Source organism: Callorhinus ursinus, unplaced genomic scaffold (assembly GCF_003265705.2).
Source record: "Callorhinus ursinus isolate GAN/ISIS: 27379988/994484 unplaced genomic scaffold, GSC_fseal_2.0 scaffold90, whole genome shotgun sequence".
NCBI classification, from domain to species: Eukaryota; Metazoa; Chordata; class Mammalia; order Carnivora; family Otariidae; genus Callorhinus; species Callorhinus ursinus.
Genome location: NW_027397152.1, coordinates 1330964 through 1354527, shown reverse-complemented (window position 1 = coordinate 1354527; position 23564 = coordinate 1330964). Strand labels below are relative to the sequence as shown.

Below are 23564 nucleotides of genomic sequence, written 5' to 3'. Positions count from 1 at the left end.
GGAAAGAGACAGCGAGAGAGGGAACACAAGCAGGGGGAGTGGGAGAGGGAGAAGCAGGCTTCCCACCAAGCAGGGAGCCCCATGCAGGGCTTGATCCCAGGACCCTGGGACCATGACCTGAGCCGAAGGCAGATGTCCAACTGACTGAGCCACCCAGGCACCCCTAGGGAATCATCTTTAAGCCATTTTATTTATTTATTTATTAAAAATTTTAATTTATTTGAGAGAGAGAGAATGGGAGACAAGAGAGCATGAGAGGGAAGAGGGTCAGAGGGAGAAGCAGACTCTCCGCTGAGCAGGGAGCCCGATGCGGGACTCGATCCTGGGACTCCAGGATCATGACCTGAGCCGAAGGCAGTCGCTTAACCAACTGAGCCACCCAGGCGCGCATCTTTAAGCCATTTTAATTCTGTTTGACACTCAGCAGTTTTTGTTTTTGTAAGTAGGCTCCACCCTCAGTTTGGAGCCCAACGTGGGGCTTGAATTCATGACCCTGAGATTGAGACGTGAGCTGGGATCAAGAGTCAGATGCTTAACCAATTGAGCCACCCAGGTGCCCCTGGAACTCAGTAGCTTTTAAGTTTGATGTTTTTCACCTTATTCTAAATTCACTTTTTCCTTCTAAAAGATTATGACATTTTGACAAAAGATTATAAAATTTTAAATAATTATAACTAAAGCACTTATAGCATATCTTCACTATTTTACCCAACTGGACACTTTCCAACCAACAGTCAAAGAGTCATCAAAAAATAATAATTCTACAGATTTCAGAATGGAAATAATAAAAATAAGTGGTTTATTCTTACTCCTAGCTATCCCTAAAAGGCAAGACAAAATGAAAAGACTGTTGATTTGTATATAATGATACCGAGAAGAATAACATGTCATTAAAAAGGGCTAAAGATTGAAAAAAAAAAAAACCCTCAAAATACATACCAAATCAAAGAAGTGGGAAAGACTGAAGTAGAATGTCCAGGGAAGCATACTTGCTTGATAAAACTAAAGGAATACAAGGGACTCATTATCGTTAAAGTCAGGAGAGTGGCTACTTTTTAGGGGAGGGAGAGAATTGTGATTGGGACTGGGTGGGGTAGCCGGAAAGAGGTTCCATTTCTTGATCTAGACGGTAGTTACAAGGGTGTTTGCCTCTTTTTTAAGATTTTATTTATTTGTCAGAGAGAGAGCACAAGCAGGGGGAATGTCAGGCAGAGGGAGAAGCAGGTTCCCGGCTGAGCAAGGAGCCTGATGGACTCGATCCCAAGACCCTGGGGTCATGACCTAAGCCAAAGGCAGACGTGTAACCAACTGAGCCATCCAGGCATCCCAAGGGTGTTTGCCTTATAATAATTCATCAAGTAATATATTTGCTTTGCATGATCTTCTGTATTTCATTTTTCAATTATAAAACTACGAAAACACATGCACTTCTGATTCCACATGTGATTGGTTGATAATGGTTGGAGATAGATCTACACCCTAATCCCTGCAACCTGTAAATGTTACCTTATTTGGAAAAAGGGTATTTGCAGATGTCATTAAATGAAGGATCTCTAAATGAAGTGATTATAATGGATTATCTGGGTGGGTCCTAAAGGCAATCATAAGTATCCTTATAAGAGAAAGGCAGAGGGGGATTTGACCCAGAGGAGGAGGTTATGTGAAAACAGAGACAGAAAGTGATGTACCCACAAGCCACGGAAACCTCCATGGGGGTGTGGTCTTGCTGATGCCTCAACTTCAGACTTCTGGCTTCTAGAACTGTGCAATGATAAATTCTTGTTGTTTTAAGCTACTAAGGTTGTTGTTATTTATTACAGCATCTGTATGAATGCACCTGGTAACTTGTAGGTCATGGCAGGTCAGTCCTTCTACTGCAGTAAGAATCTAGATAAATTACAAAAACTGTATTTTTAAAAAAAGTACCAAAGGGCTATGGAAGGAATGAGGGCTATGTGAAGTAAAAATTCCAGAGATGGAAGAACCTTTCTGAATTAAGCTGAGCACAGGCTGAGGCTAAAGTTTAACCCAGGCAGAATGCCTCTACTTGGGGAAGAGAAATCATCAGTTTTTGGTGGTCATTCAAAGCTGGAGTGACAAGCTGAAAACTTAGGTGGCCAGTTTATTCATGGCATATTTGCTGAACTCTTGGAATGTACAGGAGGCTGAAGAGCCTGACTACGAGCTTCTAAAAGGCAGATTAATCTCCCAGTCTGGCATTATTGGTTAGGAAACAAAGACCTGCTGAGGCAGAGGAAGGACAAAAACCTCAATTGGTCTCCTCCTCAAGATATCAGCCAGATTCTGAGCTGCATGGAGCAGGAGCCTGGAGAGCTAGCTCAATCTTCTTCAGTATTTCAGGGCCAGGGAGATGAATACCTGCCCAGTTTTCAATCAGAAGATTGTGAGGAACATGCCTGAAGAATATGAGCGGAAAGACTGAAACAGCAATCCAACCCTGATACAGCCTAATCCCTGACTGGATTGAGGTGATCAGCCCCTCACTCTAACTGCCTGAAAGGAAAAAGGGAGAACATTTTCTGGTGGAAAAGAACATGCTATGGAGCCTTTAAAATTATTCATCATTTCTAGAAGACAATAAAAAATTATTCTATTTGCATAGAGAAAAGAAACATGACCAAAATGAAAAGAAAAAGATAAAAGGAAAAAACCCACAGACGATTCAGATATTAGAGTCAGCACATAAGAATGTAAAAATAACTATGATTAACATGTTAAGGAAAAGAGTGAAAATAATGGACATATAGATGAAAATATGGAAAATTTTTTTAAAAAGATTTTATTTATTTATATGGCAGAGAGAGAGAGCACACAAGCAGGGGGAGTGGTAGAGGGAGAAGCAGGCTTCCCACTGAGCAAGGAACCTGATGCAGGGCTCAAGCTCAGGACCCTGGGATCATGACCTGAGCTGAAGGCAGAAGCTTAACCATTTGAGCCACGCAGGCGCCCAAATATGGAGAATTTAAACAGAGAATTGGAATCTATAAAAAAGTCAGATGGACATTTAGAACTGGAAAAAAAAAAAATCTGAAATGAAGAATTCAATGTAAGGGTTTAACAGCAAATTAGATAGATTAGAACATAGGATTAGTGAATTGGAAGACAGGTCAATAAAAATACTCAAGCTGAAGTGCAGAGATCAAAAAGAATGGAAAACAAAAATTATGAAGCATGAGGACATGCTCAAATATATAGCACATTTGGAGTCTAAGGAGAGAAAAGAGTTTGTTGAGCAAAAGCAATATTCAAAGAGATAATGGCCGATAATTTTTGAAAACTAATGAAAGATACCAACCCTCATATTCAAGAAGCTCAGCTAACCCAAGGGAGATAGATACAAATAAAACCATGCCAAGGTATATCCTAACACTAATGAACATCAAAGACATTGCTGAACATCTTAAAATAGGCCACTCACCACATTATCTTCAAAGAAACAACAATAATACACACAGGTGACTTCTAACAAAAACAACAGAAATCAGGTAACAATGAAATAACATCTTTAAAGTTCCAAAAGAAAATAACTGTTAATCTAGATTTATATATGAAAGAAAAAAAATGCCACCACAAAAAAGTTTCAAAAAGATATTTTTATCAAAACATTAAAAAAGAATAAAGTTGGGGGTCTTATACTTCCTGATTTCAAATCTTGCTACAAACCTACAGTAAACAAAACAGTGTGGTACTGTGATAAAGACATACAGACTAATGGGATACACCAGAGAACCCAGTAATAAACCCTCACACATACAATCAATGAATTCCATGAAATACCAAGGCCATTCACTGAGGAAAAAGACAGTCTTTCCAACAAATAATGTTGGGGAACCTGGATATCCACATGTAAAAGAATGACGTTGGACCCTTACATTTCTACCATAGACAAAATTTAACTCAAAATGAATAAGCGATCTATGGGGCGCCAGCCTGGCTCAGTTGGTTGAGCATGTGACTCTTAATCTTGGGGTTGTTTGAGCCCCACATTAGGTGTAGAGATTACTTAAAAATAAAATCTCAAAAAATTGGATAAGAAATCTAAATATAAGAATTAAAACTAGGGGTACTTGGGTAGCTCAGTCAGTTAAGCATCCAACTCTTGATTTCAGCTCAGGTCACAATCTCAGGGTCTTGGGATGGAGCCCTGTGTCAGGCTTCACACTCAGTGGGGAGTCAGCTTGAGATTCTCTACCTTCCTCTCTGCCCCTCCCCCCAGCTCACTCTCTCTCTCAAATCAATAAATAAATCTTTTTTTAAAAAAGTTAAGGGGTGCCTGGGTGGCTCAAGTTGTTGAGTGTCTGCCTTCGGCTCAGGTCATGATCCCAGGGTCCTGGGATCAAGCCCTGCATCGGGCTCCCTGCTACGCGAGAAGCCTGCTTCTCCCTCTCCCCCTGCTTGTGTTCCTTCTCTCGCTGTCTTTCTGTCAAATGAAAGAAATTTAAAAAAATAAATTTTTTTTTAAAGTTAAAACTATAAAACTTAAGAAAACCAGGGGAAAGCTTCATGACATTGTATTTGGTAATAATTTCCTGGCTATGACGGCAAAAGTATGGACAAGAAAAGATGAAATTGATAAACAGGGCTAAATCAAAATTAAAAACTTCTGTGCATCAATGGACACTGTTGAAAGACAATCTCAGTTACTGCCTTTGTGAGACTTTTAGTTTGGTGGAGAAGAGAGTCTTTGGACAAGTGTGACACATGCTGTAAGAGAGATACTATAGAAATGAATTATAGAAGATGAAAAATTGCAAAAATCCTCAGGGAAGACTCATAGAACAGTGCAGTCATGGACAAGCTGGATGTGCTTTCTTTCTCATCTCTCTGTTATACGCCCTGGGGCCAGGCCCTGAACAGATCAGGAAGTGATCCTTAACTCTTTTGAAAGTTCAAATTCTATTTCTCCTAAAAAGTAGAGTAGTGAAAATGTTTCTGAGGTGGTTGTAATGATGTTTATTATTTTCCAATTTAGTCTAGTTTTATTTATTTTCTGAGACTTTCACGACATCCCCTATACCCAAGGATATCCTGACTGGTTTTCAAAACCAGTCTGGGGATTGCTGACTTAAAAGCTTTAACTCTGGTGGGAGCTGTTAATTAAAGTCAAAGTAACAGCCAACCATAGAAAATTAGGCACACTTAGGAGCGCCTGGGTGGCTCAGTCGTTAAGCGTCTGCCTTCAGCTCAGGTCATGGTCCTGGGGTCCTGGGATCAAGCCCCGCATCGGGCTCCCTCCTCCGCGGGAGGCCTGCTTCTCCCTCTCCCACTCCCCCTGCTTCTGTTCCCTCTCTCGCTGTGTCTCTCTCTGTCAAATAAATAAATAAAATCTTAAAAAAAAAAAAAGAAAAAGAAAATTAGGCACACTTAAAAAAGATTTTCCAGAGGGGAACCTGGGTGTTTCAGCCACTTGAGCATCTTTTTTTTTTTTTTTTTGAGAGAGAGAGAGAGAGAGAGAGCGCGCGCACATGAGAGGGGTTAGGGTCAGAGGGAGAAGCAGGCTCCCCGCTGAGCAGCCCAATGTAGGATTCGATCCCGGGACTCCAGGATCATGACCTGAGCTGAAGGCAGTCGCTTAACCAACTGAGCCACCCAGGCACCCGCTTGAACTTCTGACTCTTTGAATTCGGCTTGAGTCATGACCTCAGTGTAGTGAAATCAAGTCCCATGTCTGGCTCCACGCTGGGCATGGAATCTGCTTAAGATTTCTCTCCTTCTCCCCCTCTTCCCTCTCTTAAAAAAAATTTTTTTTCCCCAGATTAATACCAGACTGCTTTAAAAAGAGAAGAAAGAAACCTCCTAATTTCCGTTGTTTTCATTTTAATTTACGTCTTGTTTTCACCTCATAAGCAAAGACATGCTGGTCACCTTCTTTTGAATATTGCATCTTCAAATGGTGGTGGTTTGAGAGCCATTCTACTCTCAGGCTGGATGATTCCAGATCCTTTCACTTCTCTTCATTTAGACCTGCCTAATCTCTGGAACTGGTACTGGCCTTACAAGAGCCTTATTCTGGGGACCTAAAAATGAGTGAGACCAAAAACCAGCAACCCAGGAGGTCACTTCTAAACAGGGACATAGCCAGTTAATTGCTGATTGATTTAAAGTTCATATTATGAGGGCTCTGGCAGCTACAAATAACAAGGTATTCTTGTAGTTTTTGAGGAATCCCAGTAAGCCATTATCCCACTAAGTGTCAGCTATTTGTCCAAGTAACACTCCGACTGGCCCAGGAGTCACCTGGAATATAGGGTCTGGTGAAGAGGTGGCTATTTTTAGAAAGGAAAGTATAATTTTCAAGACCAAAAGGTGATACAAAGGGTGTCAGTCGGGTGCCTCAAACACAAGATCTTGACCCTTCCCTTTCCAGGGTTTCATGACCTAGTAAAATATTTTGTTACTTAATTAGGTTAAAATTTCACGCATTGTTTTGGTTCAAATTGACTCAGGGTATTTTATTTTATTTATAAGGATTTACTTATTTATTTGAGAGAGAGAGAGAGAGAGAGTGTGTGTGTACGTGCGCATGAACAAGGGGAAGGAAGAGAGAGGGAGAGAAGCAGACTCCCTGCTCAGTAGAGCGCAGAGCCCAAGCGGGACTGGATCCCACCACCAGAGATCATGACCTAAGCCAAAATCAAGAGTCCCAGGCTCCGCAGACTGAGCCACCCAAGAACCCCACTCAGGGAATTTTAAAAAATAAAATTGGGGGGCGCCTGGGTGGCTCAGTCGTTAGGCGTCTGCCTTCGGCTCGGGTCATGAAACCAGGGTCCTGGGATCGAGCCCCGCATCGGGCTCCCTGCTCCGCGGGAAGCCTGCTTCTCCCTCCCCCACTCCCCCTGCTTGTGTTCCCTCTCTCGCTGTGTCTCTCTCGGTCAAATAAATAAATAAATAATCTTAAAAAAAAACAAAAAACAAAATTGATTTGGTTTCCCACTGTGTAAAAAATTTAAGTTCAAGTTGTGTACGGAGTGATGAGGGAGCAGAAGGCTGGCTGAAGATGAAGCATAAACGTACACCTTGCAACCTCCCCCCATCCCCCACTCCTGGGTGGGACATGTGGGACATTCTTCCAGGAATCTCCTATCTTAATGTTAATGCCTTGCTAGAGGGGAAAAACAACCTTAACTTGATAATGGCAAGGCCTCCGGTATCTTGTAGGTCCTCCTTAGCATATGACTCCAAGTTCTCTAGAAACCTCCCTTTTTCCTTAGCTCCCCTAACCGTGTAGTTAGTACATCCTCAGCCACCCCTCACAACGCCGGGGCAGCAGCTCTTTCTGCTCATGGATCCTGTCTCTGTGCTCTAATAAAATCGCCTTTTTGCACCAAAAACCTCTCAAGAATTCTTTCTTGGCCGTTGGCTTCGAACCCTAACGTCTTTCTCACATCAGGGAAGAGTGGCAAAGTAGTGGTTTTAGATTCACCAGTATGATTCTAGACACTGCTTCCAGCTCCTGATATAGAACCACATCGGAAAGGGAAGTCCTGGAATTAATTGAGTTTCACGCCCACAGTCGATGGAATTTTTCTGCTGCTTGCGAGGAGGGCAAGAACGTTTGACAGTAAGGAAACTTTCAGACATCTGTCCAGGGTCCCATAGAGTGTGATCCACCTGGGTTACCATACACCTCAGGGCATGCACATCTGTATGATTAAAAGTCTCATTTATTTATCAGAGAACAAGCACGGGGAGCGGCAGGCAGATGGAGAAGCAGGCTCAATGGAGGACTTGATCCGGGATCATGACCCGAGCTGAAAGCAGCCGCTTAACCCACTGAGCCACCCAGACGTCCCTATATGACTCCTTTTTAAAATCTGGGCTTGAAGACTAAGATCTTTACCTGCTGTGTGGTCAGGTAAATACGCCACAAGCCTTATTTATAAAATGGGTCGAATAATGCCTGCCTTACAGGACTGCTTTGAGAAGTACAGACGTAAGAGATCATGGTTCACCGTCAGTTTCACGTGGGGCCTTTTGATAAAGATCCAAAAAAAGGACACGAGAATTTCTGTCTCCTCAGTGTCTTGAAGGGGCTCCCCATACCTACCTCCCAATCAACCTCCCTTCCCTGAACTCGTGCGTCAGAACACTCCGATCTAGTCCAGACTCTACTGCGATGCGGCCAACCGCGGCGACGCCAGAAAACTCCAACTCTCTGGGTCCCTGCCGCCAACCACGAGGATGCTTACGGTCGTCTGTGACCTCATCAACATGGCTGCTGGAAGCGGCTGGCAGGAAGAAGGTGTGGCCACCGAAGGGTCACTTCCGCTTCCGTTGGCGCATGCGTTATCATTTCCTCTGCCACCGTGACTAAGATGGAAGCGTTTTTGGAGTCGCGGTCCAGACTTTGGGCCGGGGGTCCGGCTCCCGGGCAGTTTTACCACATCCCGCCTACTCCTGGTACCTCTGTGGAGCCGGCGTCCGCGCCCTACGGGAGTCCGATTACGCACACGCAGTGAGTTCTCGGTGTCTTAGCCTGCGCAGGGGGCGGGACGGTGAGGCCTGGAGGGGCCCGTCGGTTCTGAGGAAACCGGGGAAGGCGAGACGGGGACCGCGGGGCCGAGAGTCCCGAAGAGTGAAAGGAGACATGGAAAATCAGAAGCGGAACCCACTGCGTGGAAGAGAGCTCAGGCTCTTCTCCCATGCCTCTCCCCTCGCCAGACCTCCCTCCCTCTGTCTAGGAACCCCATGGTGACCGGGACCTCGGTCCTGGGCGTTAAGTTTGAGGGTGGAGTGGTGATTGCGGCTGACATGCTGGGCTCCTACGGCTCCTTGGCTCGTTTCCGCAACATCTCTCGCATTATGCGAGTCAACGACAGCACCATGCTGGGTGCTTCCGGAGACTACGCAGATTTCCAGTATTTGAAGCAAGTTCTCGGCCAGATGGTGTAAGTTATCTGGACAATAGGGGATAGATCCCAGGTGGGGAGAGGAAGTCACTGTTTTGTTTTGTTTTGTTTTGTTTTTAAATCCCCTTAGAAGTTCTAGAGTGGAGGACTTTGAGGCTGCAGCAGAGGACAGAAAAATTGTTGGGGGTGGAAGATGAGAGTGTTGTGTTCGCAGTACATAGTTTTCGGCGTTAGGGGGTGTAAAATGGGGAAGATTATGGTAACTTCTTTGGGGGGGTGGGTGGAATTCCCGACTTACATTCTTTCCTTTTTCTCATGACCAATTCCTTTTAAGGATTGATGAGGAGCTGTTGGGAGACGGACACAGCTATAGTCCTAGAGCTATTCATTCATGGCTGACCAGGGCCATGTACAGCCGGCGTTCCAAGATGAACCCCCTGTGGAACACCATGGTCATTGGAGGCTATGCTGATGGAGAGAGGTTGACTTGAAATAACTTAATTTCCCCGACTACCCAACCTCTGGTGTCTGTGTAGTGTTTTATCTCTTCCCTCTGAGTGAATGCCACCTCTCAGACCCCATGGCCCCACCTTCAAGCTAAGATACCTAAGAAAACCTAAGTTGAAACGAATTCTTTGACCTGTTGTGTTGTCCTGTTAGCTTCCTCGGTTATGTGGACATGCTTGGTGTAGCTTATGAAGCCCCTTCGCTGGCCACTGGTTATGGTGCATACTTGGCTCAGGTACGTGCATGAGAGGGGAGGGAAGACAAGGCAGTGGGGACTAGTTGTCATCTGCTTGTTCTTCCCTTTAAATTCCAACAGGAAGACTAGACTAGGATCCCTACTGCCTGGCAAATGGCTTTCTTTGTAGTCTGGAGGATATATGTGTTGGCACTTATATTCCAATGACAAAGTGGTATGTTAGATTCAGTAGACATGTGCAAAGAGGGATGCCCTAGAATTTACCCTTCAAGTTGGTGTTAGCACAGGTAAGCAGAATTCAGTGTGGTGAAGGAGTAGGTGGATCATTTATGCTGTGGATTGGGGACCAACAGGTATTCAGCCCCTGGTATCTCCCATGTTTTTCCCATTTCCCTAGCCTCTGCTGCGAGAAGTTCTGGAGAAGCAGCCAGTCCTGAGCCAGACTGAGGCCCGAGAGCTAGTGGAACGCTGTATGCGAGTGCTGTATTATCGAGATGCCCGTTCTTATAACCGGGTGAGGAGGGATATGAATAATAAAGAAATGGGACTCTTAACTGGTGGGGTCAGGATAGTTGTAATACCTGGGTCTTTGCTTTTGAAGAACAGATTACCAAATTTCCTATTTTCAGATTTGAGCAGGCCTCGGGGACTTCATGGGGGGGGTTGGAATTTTCATCGGGAACTCTGCTTTCTTTCAGTTTCAAATCGCCACTGTCACCGAAAAAGGAGTTGAAATTGAGGGACCACTATCTGCAGAGACTAACTGGGAGATTGCTCACATGATCAGGTGATTGAAATTAAAATTACAGAATTAAAAATAAGTGGTAGAACAGTTGGGAGGCCCGTTGGCTTGTACTAAGCTGGGTTTTTCTGAAGGTCTCAACCAAAAGAATTCTTTGGGTTGAGAGGGTTTTGGTTAGAGGATAGAGTTGCTTTTAGGAATTAATTCATCCCTCGATGGCATCACAATTTTATTACGCTCTCTTCCTTTTTAGTGGTTTTGAATGAAATACAGATGCATATTCCAGAACTGCAGTTGTACCCTTCTTCTAACTTTGAACTTGGCTGGTTCAAAGGTATACTTTTCTATTGTAAAATAAATAAATCCTTTGAAATGCTTGCTGAGTGGTTTTATTGTCTAAGTCACACCAGGAGTGAAGGTGTGAAGTACTGCCACGTGCCATCTCCCTCCCTGCTCAGAGAACCCTTCATCGGCTCTTGGTTCTTACAGCAAATACAGGATTTTCTGCATGACGGTACAGGAGAGATCCACCACTTTCATTTAGGCCTGTACTAGATAGAAAACAGCTTTGTATAGAGGCCAGGCTTAATCTTTGTGGGATAACAAAGTGTTTAACGTTTTTCTTCAACGTTTCCACACGTGCTAGATTCTTTAAAGATTTTTCTGGTTTAATGTTGGCTGCAAATGTGATTTTAGTTAAAACACCATTTCAAAGATGGAAATGTAGCATCTAGTAAAGCTGCTCTGGATAAGCTTCAATCCCTCACCCATGCCGCCACCTCATAAGTAACTTCAACATTTAACTTAAATGTTTATTGTCCAAATCTAGTATCAGAAAACCTCGTAAAATTACTACGTGTTCATTTAAAAGTCCTAAGTTTGTGAGTCAAATCGTTTGGGGCATTAGCCAAATTCTCCCCAAATGGTGTCAAACCTGAACTTGAAAAATGAACACCCTAGGTGATTCAGATGCACATCCTCTCTCAACTGCTTTGAGAAACTAGTATAGGCAGCAAACTCAAAACTACTGCAGAAGTTCAGTGAGGTGAGAGAGCGGACAAGATCAAAATATCCCTCCATTTTATCATCCATGTTACAGCTTTGCGCAGGGGCAGTATCGTAGCCAATGAGGTTTATCCGAGGCGCAATTATTGCTAATTGAAAACTTATCATCCATGTTACAAAACTAGTAAATGAAAAGTAAAAAGAAACCATGAGTTTTCTATTTCAGTCTTCCACATATTCAGTCTCAACACAGAAAGTAGTCAATAAATACTTGTTTATTGATTAAACTGAATTATAAAAAAACAACAAAAAAAAACTTCCTTCTACTACTAAGCCATGCGGGTGGAATCCACAAAGATAACTTCCTGGCCAAACCCAGCTGATCCACTGTTGGTGTTATGATCTTAAAAAAATTACCCATCAAGAAAGTCGTAATAATATGCAGAGGCCAGGAACCCAGCTCTGCTGAGGCTGGGGCTGCTGTGGAGACTACCAAAGAGAAGGATTAGGTCATTGTAGATAGTTGACCATAGTTCTTGAACTTTCTCAAAGGCAAAGGGTTGACTTCAAAGTCCATATTTGTCAAAATGGCATCAGGCAAAAAAGCTGGGGAAGAGAAGCCCAAGAGAAGATGGATCCTCAGTTCACTTTTCAGATGCCATGGGTTCATGAAGCTGGCCAAACTGTTTATGGGGGGGATCACTCCAGTTCACTATATTATAGTGTGCTGGGGCTTAAAAAACCAAAAAATGGAGGTGAGGAGAAAGAGGGTAGTAACAAATGTCACACCCATACCACCAGGCCCATCACATCTTGAGCATGTCCCAGTCTGTGAAAGCCTACTAAAATAGGGTTACCTAGAAAAAAAAACCACATTGTTTATAAATCCATTTCCCCTCATTTTATTAAATGTTCCACTTATGTACATTTTAAAGATGAACCATTTACAAGCCTATGCAGGCTGCCTCCTTGGCTCCCAGGAGGGACATGTTGCTGAAAGCCTTGGGATGGACAGAAGGTTTAGCTGTGGGAAAGCTGGACTTGGGTTTTTGTTCCTTTTCTCTGTATAATACAGTACATTTCAGTTTATAACCATGAGTACATACAGTTAAAAAAAATCCCTCATGCAAATCGTAGAAAAATTCTTTCCTTGAAGCTGGCAGTGAAAAATAAAGATTCATGTCTTTTTCTTTGTGCACACCCCTGTGTGTTTCTTCTTCAGGTCACATTCTTCTCTAAGCATTAAGAGAAATAAGGAAAGCCACAGGGTAAGCAGGATTTCAACAAGTGGTCTGTCTTGTTTTTAAAGTTCAACACTTCTTGCACAATTAGCTCCTGGCTGTAGGACATGTGATCTCTTGAACAGGAATGCTGTCCACTTAACATGATGAAGACCCATACACTGGGAATGGCTTCCACCCTAACACTGTGATCACCTCAGTACCTCTTGCTTGCTAATGACACATGTATGATTCTTTGTCCAGAGTGATGGTGTGAGCATGGGAAAGGGGTAAGGATCCCAAGTGCAAAGAATATTGGTTTTGTCATGGTTTTGTTGGAGGGAGGGTCGTGAGGAAAAACAAATCTAATTCATCATTCTGGATGAGAGGTGGTTTCATGCATTTTTAAAGCCACAATTTTATATCTCAGAGTTGCTGTAGAAATCAACATCTCTGGAGAGGGAAGGAAAGAAAGGAGAAGGAAGAGCGTTCAGTGGGGTTTTTTTTCCATTTTCATTTTTATATAAAAGTGTTAAGACCACAATGAAAAAAGTTTTTTATCCATATATATAATAAACCAGAGTTTGTGAGCTACATATTTTTGTCTTTCCCATCTTCAGAAATGTTCTCACATTGACAATGGTTGGATAGCATCATGCCCAAAGACATTGCCACACAGTAAAACAAACAAAAAAAAATCCAGATGTACTATGATACAATTGAGGTAAAAGGGGAAACAAAAAATTTAACATTCGCCCACGAAGAATTTTTTTTTCTTTTTCCTGATTTTGTCAGAAAAATACCAAACACAGTGATTTAAATTTAAAAAAAAAAAGTCACGAAAACCTGTTTTTAGCAGAAGTGAACGACCAATGGGCCAGCTCTTGGCTCAGACGGGATCACTACTGGTATTCCTAATAATCCACAAATCCACAGGGAAACAGAAGTCACCATCGGGGGGAGTGGTGGCATAAAATTAAAAAATATAAACCAAATACCCGACCTGGCATATCCCCTTTCCCCGAAGCCCCCCTACCCCCCCTTCACGCTTTCCCACCCCCACTCCACACCCGCTCATGACCCCAACACTCAAATCTCCATCAGATCTAGGTCAGCTTCTTCAAAGCCATAAAAGGACTCGGTCTCGCTTTCACCCTCAAAGAGCTGGTGAAGGCTTTCAGGCTCAATTGTCTCTTCAGGAGATGACCTGGGTCGGGGAGTGGAAGCTGAGGGCTCCTCAGACTGTTCCCCACTCAGCTTCAGCTGCTCCTCTAGGGAGGCAATGAGCTCCTCCTGCATGTCAGCATTTCTCGTGGGTGAGTGAATATTGCCATCAGGGCCAGGCAGAACACTAGCCACAAGGAAGGACCGCTGCACCAGCTCTGGACAGTCCCCAATGACGCCCAGCACCTCGGCCAGCCAGACCAGCACCAGCTGGAGCAGGACATCAGAATCGCACGCGGTATCTGCCATTTCCCGAGCCTGCTCCTTCCACTTTTTGTGTAGGAAGTTCTTGACAGTTCGTTTGATGCATACATCTAACGGCTGAATTTTGGAGCTACAGCCTGCGGGGACCACGGCAGGCAAGGTGCTAGAGGCACTAAGCATAGCCAGTACCTCTTCGGACAAGTGAGTGCGATGACAGTCCATCACAAGCATGCCTTTGCTGCGCTGGCAAGCGGTGTGCTTCTGCCACACTCGGGCTGACCACAGCTCCATGATCTCGTCATCACTGTAGCCACTCTCCTTCGCCTCTAGCAGTATAGAGTCTGGCACATTAGCAGGTTGATCCATTTGTCCTCGGTAGAAAACCAGGGTGGGAAGGACAGTGCCATCTGCCAGAATGGCCAGCACCACGTCACACCAAGGTTCCCCTGTGCCCACTGTCTGCAGGGCATTTTCCTTACGGTCATCACTGCTCAGCACCTCTGTATCCAGGAACAAGGAGATCTCATCAATAGCCACAATCATGGACAAGGGTAAGTCCTGGTTATGAATCTGTCGTTGTACGAATTCAATGAAGAGTCCTGCATTCTCTGCCACATCCTTAGGTAGGGTGTGGGCCACAGCTCGTCGGGCATGGGGAGTCAGGTGGTGCCGGAGCATGAAACGCACAGCCCACTCATAAGAGATCTTAAACCCCCCCTCCAAAGAACGTCCTATTTTGGTGGCCTTCTGGAACAAGGTCTCCTCATTCACAGGTAGCTGTTGCTCTCGCTGGGTTAGGACCCACTCAGCCAGCTTCTCTTCTGCTTCTAAGCTCAGATATTTGCCCTCCAGATTCTCCCCCTGGGAGGCCTGGAAGCGCCGAAGCCAACGCCGGATCCGTCGTTGGGGATTTCGGAAGTGTTCGGCGGCCTGTTCTGTATTGCAGCACAGGGCAAACAGTACCACTCGAAGCTTCTTCACAGACAGCTGCTCCTTCTTGCCAACCCCACTGCCACTACCGCCCCCTGCTGCCTGCTCAGGCTCCTGGATGACTGGGCTCCCTTCATCCTGGTCATCGACATTCAGACATTCGGCTCCCTCTGCGGCCAAGGGTGGAAGGGCTAAAGGCTGGGGGTGGGTTGGGGTTGGTGGTGGGGTTGCGGTTGAGGCCGGTGATGGGAGTGCTTGGGCCATAGGAGTTGGAAGCTCTTCAGGCTCAGCTGGGGTGGCCCCCGCAGATTTCACAGTGGCAGTTTTATTAGAGGGGAAGGCAGGAGGAGGATATATACTCTTCAAGCCCCGGTCGTGCACACGGTCGCGAGCGTGGCCATGTCTAAAGGGTTAGCAAAGAGAGGAAGAGAAGGCTCAGTTAAACTAGCCTGGTAAAGGAGATACTAATAGTAGCAGTGATAATAATAAAAGATGAAAACACACTGAAAATAGCAATTAAACCATGAAGTGAGATTCCTGTTACCTTGAGTGAGACATCCAAGTGAGTCCTACAGGAAATGAGACAATAAAGAAATGTTAACTCAGAGAAGAAACAAGCCCTCCAGTCTTACAGAAATGTCAGGCTGGAATGCTTCCAATTTGGTGATGTCTATCTGAATGGTGGACGAGCTAGCCCAGGTAGAGAGGCTCCTGACTCATATGGTAGGACCTATATCCTTGTTTTCTCCTTTTGTTGTCCCACTAACTCCCATCTCTACTACTTACCCCGTGGCAGGATGCTGCTGGATCTGTGAGAGGGGTTGAATACCAAATGCTTGGCCATGGCATCTCCCACAGAGGTAACAAAGGTACATGAAGTGCAAGCCAGCTTGATTCCACTAAGAAAAAGAATCAAGAGTATATAAAACAAATATATCAGTGACACTAGGGATAAAATCTGAGGTCTAATAAACAGAGTATCCTTTCTCCTCTTTCTCAAATTAATTCACATACCCCTCCCCAAGTTACTTCAAAGGATTGATGTAAGAACGTGAAAAATTAAGAGACCACCATGAAGTTTTCCCTTACCTCACAGAATTTTTAAACAAAGCCAAATACTTGGGGCTCTTGCGTGGAACATGATTGCTGAGAAAGACACAGAAAAAACAGCATGAGTCAGGGGGTTCTGATCATTAACCAAGAGATCACCAGTCTCTGACAATGCCCTAACAAAAGAGATGCCACTTTAATTCATCCTCACCTCAACCCAAGCCAGTTTTCCTATCATACTAATATTCCCTATGAGTATGCATGTGAATCACCAGGAGAGCTATTAAAACACACATTCTGATTGAGTAGCCTGGGGTTGGGGAGCAGAGGGTGAATTTCTAACAAGCTTCCATCTACTGCTGCTGGTCCTTGGGCCACACTCTGAGTAGCAAGGTCCTACAAAATTAGAGCACAGACCATCGAAGCCAAATGAACATGGGTTTGACTCTTACCCTGCTAGAGAGACTCTCACCCTGCACAAACAGCTCTGAGAGTTGAAGGAGGCAATGAAATGAGTTCTGGAGACTCTGAACTTCCAGATAAGACCACTGGTTTGAGAGAGACTTACTTGATCATGTGGTTGGCATAGGCTCGAGAGCAGCAGGTGCTATAGCGGCACAGAGAGCAGTGAACGTAAGTAGGGAAATGGTTAGGGAAATCCGGGATCTCAAAGCTGCACTCCAGGCACGTCTGCCGGCCCATGACACTCCTGTCAAGAAACAAGGAGAAGTCTCGTTAACTCCCCAGGAGTCCTCAAACTGTGGGGGCTTCAGATAACAGATCCTGCCAAAAGGCTACCAGATGACACTGGCTGTAGGAGTAGTCGTGCCCCCCCGGCCCCCGGGCCCCCGAAGAAGGCACTGACATTTTCCTAACAGCTCTCTTCTGGATGTTGCGCCGGACGGGGGGATAAAGGAAGACAGGCAGAGGGTCCGTTGAGGAGGCCAGTGGTGCTGCCTCCTGCAAGGTGCTGGGAGGTGCATCATTGGAGGAAACAGGAACAGTTCGTGGCTGCCCTCGGGAAGCCCGGATTGTCACCTGCGAGCCAAGGGAAGGAACAATTAGACACTACCCATGCTAAACCTTGGAATACTGATAATCTCTATCCCTCCTCCTCCCGCCCCTGGATCTATAAAAGAAATGGTGACAAGCCCTTTACCTTCGTGCCTGGTTTCAAACCTTCTAGCTGCTTGGGTTTACGGAAGGTTTTATGGTGCTGAAGCTTGTGTTCAATTTTGTCCTTGGCAAAGAGAAACTGCAGCCGGCATTTGTTGCAGTGATAAACATTCCTCTTCTGAAGGGGGGGGAAAGAAAGAGAATCCCTTAAAGATTCCCAATAAATTTTCTTTCCTGATGAGAAGTTAGATTAATGCTAACAATCATCCTTTCCCCCTTTCTGTGGCTAACTGAAAGAGGAAGAAAGAAATACACAACACCAAAACCTACCATTGAGAATCATCACCTCCCATGGTCCCAAAGAAAGGTAGATTCACAGCCAGGATGACTAGGTCCTCCAACCATCTCTTCCTGACTTGGTTTAACAATGTGGATTAGTGGCTTAAGCTTTACTTGCCCCTACTTTGTCTTTACAGTGCAGACAGTTCTACCTACTCATGGACATTCTTCTTTCTTTTTAAACACAGTAAAATGTACATGATGAAAAAAAATCATTACTTTTTATTCAATATTCCTTCATGTTTTAAGTCTGCCTTCAATTCCAACCCTCCATCCCTTTGCACAGAAACAACTTGTTACCAGTTTCTTGGGTATGCTTTCACAGACAGTCTATGCACATAGCCACATGACACAAACACATCTCCAATCACGATCTCCCTGTCTGTCCTTTCTTCTTCTTCCTTAACATGAATGACAGTATTTTTCTCTCCCTTTCTATCCCTTGCTATCTTTACTCTTAACACATCAATATACAGACATGCACTTGTCCCTGTGAGACAAGTTTGAGGATTCAGAGTGCCTACTATTGAAGTCCTTCGGAAACAGGACCCAGGTCTATGGTTTTCTTCCCAGGATAACAAGACTCCATTTACCTAAGTACACGAGACAATTTCCATGCTGCTCTTTGGAAATACACATATGGAGGATTACAGGCAGTCACCCCTATGCATATGAGTATGTGAGCCCAAGAGGAAGCTCACATGTGAGAGTACAAAACGTGTGTGCAGACCCAGGCAAATGTTAAGCATAGGTACACCCATCTGGTTCTCCATTTTGTGCCTTCTCTATGTACCTTCACTCTCCTCTAGTGGCTCCTTTCTTGCAGCATTTTAGAACAAGGCTCTATTTAATCCATCTTAAAATCAAAACACAAAAGCAAGAACAAATTCTCTTCTGCTACCTCTTCTCCTGGATGTGCCAACCCTCAGTCTTCCCCTTCTGAAACTTTTTAAAAAGTTGTTTCCATTTCCTCAGCTCTTCTTCATTCATCCTGCTGAAATCTGACTTCCACTCTGCTAACCAACCACATGGCTCCCATCAAGTTGCTAAATTAAAGGTTGACCTTTAAGTTTCTATAGTGCTTGACATCTTCCTGCAACATTTTGATCACACCCCTTTCTTCAAAACACTTTCCTCCCCTTAGCTTCCTTGACATCAAGTCTCTTCTGGTTTTCCTCCTAGGTACTGGCTTTGTAGACAGTCTTCGGAGGTTCTAAACCTTCATCTTATTCTCAATTGGGGATGAGGGAACATGGCAACTTCTACGTTTAAAATCACTTGACTTATGTAATTGTGATTCCTAAGTATGTTTTCCACAACACAGGCTTTTCTCCCAAGCTTCAGACCTATATATCCAACTACCTGTTCAACAGACAACTATATTCACTGAACTCAGAATACCCAAACGTGTAATCCCCACTTCTGCTGCCAACCTTACTTTCTACAGTGTTTCTATCTCAATACATAGTCTCACCATTCATCCATTGTTCCCGAGACAGAATTTTAGGCACTATTCCTAACTCCCTCCTCTATACCTTTACCAAATCCATCTCTAAATTGTAAATATCACTTACCTTCTCAATATCTCTCAACTCTTTCCTCTTCTTCATTTCAAAGCCAAAAGCCACTACTGTCTCTCACCTAAACCAAAAGAGCCTTTGGCGTGTCCCCTTAACTCTGGTCTTAATCTCTTTCAATTCATTCTCCTAATGCAGCCAATGTAATCATAACTTAAAACAAATCTGACCGTATCACTCAAGGACTTAAAAAATACCTTTAATGCCTCCCCAATGACTTAAAAAAGTTGAAACCCCTTTTCATGGCTTACAGGATTTTCCGCCACCTGTTTCCTAACTTCCAACCTCCCCCTTGTGCCCCACACTCCAACCACACTGAACTTCCTTTAATTCTATGAACCTCCATCCTCTCACTCTGTGCTTGGATCTTCCATCCCACTTCACGTGGCTCACCCTTCCTCATACTTTAGGCCTTGAATACTCTTCTTCCAAGAAAGCCTTAGCAGGCTCCCAAAATAGGTATATGCTTTTATATATCTTATACTTCCCCTAACACAATATTCTCTAGTACACTATTTGTGTTGTATACCACTAAATCCCTGGCAACTAGCCCAGTGCATGGCATATAATTGAAATTTGGCAAATTTTTGCAAACATACATACAGTATCTTCTCTTATCAAAATCTGCCTAGCTCAGCCCTGGCCCCAGCATCCATAAAATTAAAATAATGAGAATATGGGAATTGCTTGGTGCCTGGTACCTGGTGCCTCATGTAATGCTGTTGGAATGCATTGCCATTTTTGAAGACCTTCAGGCAATAAGGGCAGAGCAGATGCCGAGTATCCTCATGGATCATCCGAAAATGGACATCTACCTCAGAGTAGAGTGAGGAGCGATATTGACACACCTGAGTCACATAAGAGGGAAAATAAGCTAAGAGTGAACTGAGGCCTTAAAAAAGAGGTAGCAACAAAAATGTCAAAATAAGAGAAAAGTAAGTTTTCCTAAATGCATAGAAATCAAATTATTATTCTGACTCTAATGCAGGGCTACTTGTGATAGATTCAGCTGTGGATTATGATAAAAATAGGGGAACGACAAGAAAGTCTGAGAACAATCCACTTTGTGACTAAGAGGAGTAAAGTTTTCTTTGTCCATCTCTACAGGGCCATTCAGGGGAATTCCTGCAGTACATGTGTATGTTCTCTGACTGGGTTCCCTGGCTGGGTACATGCACATGTTCCTTTAATGTTTTTCTCTGGCATGGAAAATCCTGAAAACAGACTCTAGGTTTATTATTTCTTCTGGATCTCCCCAGAGTTCCTAAAACTGAGTGTATGCAGTAGGTATGCAGCAGTGTTCATTAGTGGATTCTTTGTAGAATTCTCAGTGTAGAATCCACTGAGAGCAAAATGGCTAAAGCTCCCTAGAGAAAAAGGCAATACCTGGCAGACATAAGGCATCTCTCCAGGCTTATGAGTATCCTTCATATGCTGGAGAAATAGTGGCTCACTCTCAAACGCCCACTCACAGATCTTGCACTTGGCTGTAAGAAGAAAAATAATCAATAAATCCACGTGAAAGTAAGACCAAAGTCCTGCTGACTCATAATCTTTATTCTCTCTGACTTCTCTAACTTCACTTTCATTAAATCTCTTCTTTCTTTAAAATGGTTCTGTCTTAATATCTGTGCTGCTGATAACAAAAAACCTTATGCCTCTAGCTCAGATTTCTTACTAAAGCTCCATTCTAGGTTCTGAACTGTTTACAAGACATTTTAATTGGATGTTCCACCACCAACTCTAATTCAGCCTCCTTCTGATTCCTGGTTGTTTTGAGTCTTCTCACTTCCCTACCTCCTCCTACACTTAGGCACTATTCTGTTACCATTATTTCAGAATGTATCTAGGAATGGTCATTTTTCCATTCTCACAGACAAAAACTTGGTAGAAGCCCACATGATTGCCTACTACTAATCAGATGGCTTCCAATACCTCGTACCTCGTATCTCTCCAATAAATACAGTGTCTATGCTTTACATACCACTGCCAAGTGAATTATTTTAAATTACTACACTATTTCATCCCTCTGCTCAAAGATAGACAATGATCGTCTCCTATGAATAATTCCAAACATTTACCAAACATCTACTAAATGAGTACAAGAATTTGTCCTCAAAAGACTGACAATCAGGAACAGAACTTCTTGCCTTGTTATGAGTTGTTGAGATGATTAAACTTTTGAAATTGGTCATTTTGTCAACAAGCTTATAAGGCTACAATTCTGAATTAATAATAATTTGAATTGCTACACATTTTGAATTAAATAGACAAAATAACTATTTTTCTTATGGTCACTGGAATTATTTTCAAGTTTTTGCAAATGAAGAAATTGTGAATTTGAAGCTTTAAGCATTTACTGGAAAATGTCCAATCCCTGCTCCCCCAAAAGAGTGAAGCTGAAATAATTCTTTAAAGTAAACAAACAAAAAACCAGGGAATCTTAATCTGGGGTCCATGGACGATGCCTCAGGGAACCTAGGTATCCCCTGAAATTATTTGCGAAAGAGTAAAATGTTTATTTTCTGGGAAGAGGGTTCCCAAGTTTTGTGTTTATCTTAAAGGGGTATGGCAACCCATTTAGAAGCACTGCCTAGAGATTCATTAGGTGCTACAAAGACACAAATAAAAAATTCTACCTAAAAGAATGAAGATAAGCTGTAAGATATATAAGCTGAACGTTGAAAGAATAGGTGGGGTTTTGCCAGACGCAGGGACCAAGAGAAGAACAGGAACAAAGGCAGGGAGATATGGAAGTGCATGCCATGTTTGGGAAATAGTAACTTAAGTGTCAACTAAAAATGACAATATTTTGGGGGCGCCTGGGTGGCTCAGTCAGTTAAGCGTCTGCCTTCGGCTCAGGTCATGATCCCGGGGTCCTGGATCAAGCCCCACATTGGGCTCCCTGCTCAGCAGGAAGCCTGCTTCTCCCTCTCCCTCTGCCTGCCGCTCTGCCTACTTGTGTGCACGCTCTCTCTCTCTAATAAATAAATAAAATCTTTAAAAAAAAATAAAAATGACAATATTTTCTCCTTTTGCCCTTTGCCTCTTAATTCAATTTGTTTGTCATTAATTGCTTTTCTTTTTTTTTGCCTAGAACACCTTTAAATATTGGTGCTTTCCAACTTTCTGTCCTAACCTTTCTTATTCTGTGTTCTCCCTGGGCAATCTCATTCAACCTGGAAGCTCTTCCTACAACCTATGTATCAGCTCTCTTGGTACAGCTGTTATACAACATCAATAATAATAACATTAATTAAAGCAATTTCTAACACATAAACACCATACTAAGATTTATATATATTATCTCATACCAAGAAAACCAGTGAGATAGAAACCTAAGGCATCAGTGGATTTAAGACATCTCTAGTAACCATCCACATCTGCTCTAGTTCCACACTGGAGCTGGTATGGAAAGATTCCAGAGACAGAATAACTGATTTTGCAAAGTGGCCATCCTAACACGGTCCCTCCCAGCACCATTACCCTCATGTCCTTGATACCTAACACTTGTCTCTTACTTTGAGAAAACAGGAGTGAACTACTACAGCTTTTGCTTCCTGTTCTCCAAATTATGAAAGAAAGGATAAGGGTGCCTAACTGGCTCAGTCGGTTAAGTGTCCAACTCTTGATTTCGGCTCAGGTCCTGCAATCGAGCCCCATGTCAGGCACCCTGCTCAGTGGGGAGTCTGCTTGTCTCCCTCTCCCTCTGGCCCTCCCCCTGCTCGCATGCTCTCTAAAATAAATAAATCTAAAAAAAAAAAGAAAGAAAGGATAGATATCTTATACCTTTCTAAGGTTCAGCCAACCTCATCATTCCATATATTCCAAGACTTTATCAAGCAATTAGTTCCCCCTTGGTTGAGTCGTTTTCCACACAGGATCCTCCCCTGACATCTGACCATGGTTTTAAGCCTGAAGCATCCTTCCCTCAACTCTACCTCTTCTTCAGTCTACTGCCCTTAAACAAGTGTGAAGAAAAACATAATGCTATTAAGATTATACTATTACTATAATTAAGTGTAATGATCCATTGCTGTTTTGGGGACAATTCAGGAAATTTGAAAATGGACTAGGTACTAGATGATATTAAGGATTTACGATTGCTTCTGTCAGATCTTGACAAAGGTACTATGGTTGTATATAGAATACGGTCTTTATTTTTTAGAGACACATACTTAAGTATTTGAGGATGAAATGTCATTATGTCTGTAATTTATTTAAAAACATTATGTCTGTAATTTCATTTAAAAACACTTCAGAAAATAGGGGCGCCTGGGTGGCTCATTAAGCGTCTGCCTTCAGCTCAGGTCATGATCCTGGGGTCCTGGGATCGAGCCCCACATCGGGCTCCCTGCTCAGCAGGTAGCCTGCTTCTCCCTCTCCCACTCCCTCTGCTTGTGTTCTCTCTCTCGCTGTGTCTCTGTCTCTCTGTCAAATAAATAAATAAAATCTTAAAAAAAAAAAAAAACCTTCAGAAAATAAAAGGAAACTTTTTTTTCAAAATTAAGACAAAAACAATGGGTCCCAAAGTATTAACATTAAAAAATAAGCTACTTTTAGGCAGGATCAGCCATGGCGTGT

At 43.4% G+C, this 23564-nt stretch overlaps 2 protein-coding genes, 1 long non-coding RNA gene and 1 pseudogene across 7 annotated transcripts in view; 2 read left to right on the top strand and 2 right to left on the bottom strand.

Annotated features, from left to right (window-relative positions):
• LOC141371719 (uncharacterized) overlaps positions 1-8189 on the bottom strand; it is a 10102-nt gene extending 1913 nt beyond the window's left edge. The window contains exon 1 of the long non-coding RNA XR_012376890.1: positions 8069-8189. This is a non-coding gene — a long non-coding RNA (uncharacterized lncRNA). The remainder of the gene's footprint in view (positions 1-8068) is intronic.
• Positions 8190-8306: 117 nt separating this feature from the next.
• On the top strand, positions 8307-10693 carry PSMB4 (proteasome 20S subunit beta 4). Its single transcript, XM_025858416.2, has 7 exons — positions 8307-8476; positions 8703-8909; positions 9205-9351; positions 9531-9612; positions 9971-10087; positions 10272-10360; positions 10569-10693. The coding sequence occupies exons 1-7, from the start codon at positions 8337-8339 to the stop codon at positions 10579-10581; spliced, it is 795 nt and encodes a 264-aa protein (XP_025714201.1). The 5' UTR covers positions 8307-8336; the 3' UTR covers positions 10582-10693.
• Positions 10694-11412: 719 nt separating this feature from the next.
• Positions 11413-11527, top strand: LOC112813379 (U4 spliceosomal RNA; annotated as a pseudogene).
• Positions 11528-13590: 2063 nt separating this feature from the next.
• The window catches only part of POGZ (pogo transposable element derived with ZNF domain), a 49213-nt gene continuing 39239 nt past the window's right edge, over positions 13591-23564 (bottom strand). For all 5 annotated transcript variants that reach the window (XM_025858376.2, XM_025858374.2, XM_025858375.2 and 2 more), the window contains 9 exons: positions 20367-20467; positions 19682-19828; positions 17108-17242; positions 16814-16986; positions 16517-16657; positions 15988-16044; positions 15685-15797; positions 15443-15467; positions 13591-15301 (listed from right to left, as the gene is read on the bottom strand). In XM_025858376.2, the coding sequence (XP_025714161.1) occupies positions 13630-15301; positions 15443-15467; positions 15685-15797; positions 15988-16044; positions 16517-16657; positions 16814-16986; positions 17108-17242; positions 19682-19828; positions 20367-20467 (2564 nt within the window). In that variant the 3' untranslated portion in view covers positions 13591-13629. The remainder of the gene's footprint in view (positions 15302-15442; positions 15468-15684; positions 15798-15987; positions 16045-16516; positions 16658-16813; positions 16987-17107; positions 17243-19681; positions 19829-20366; positions 20468-23564) is intronic.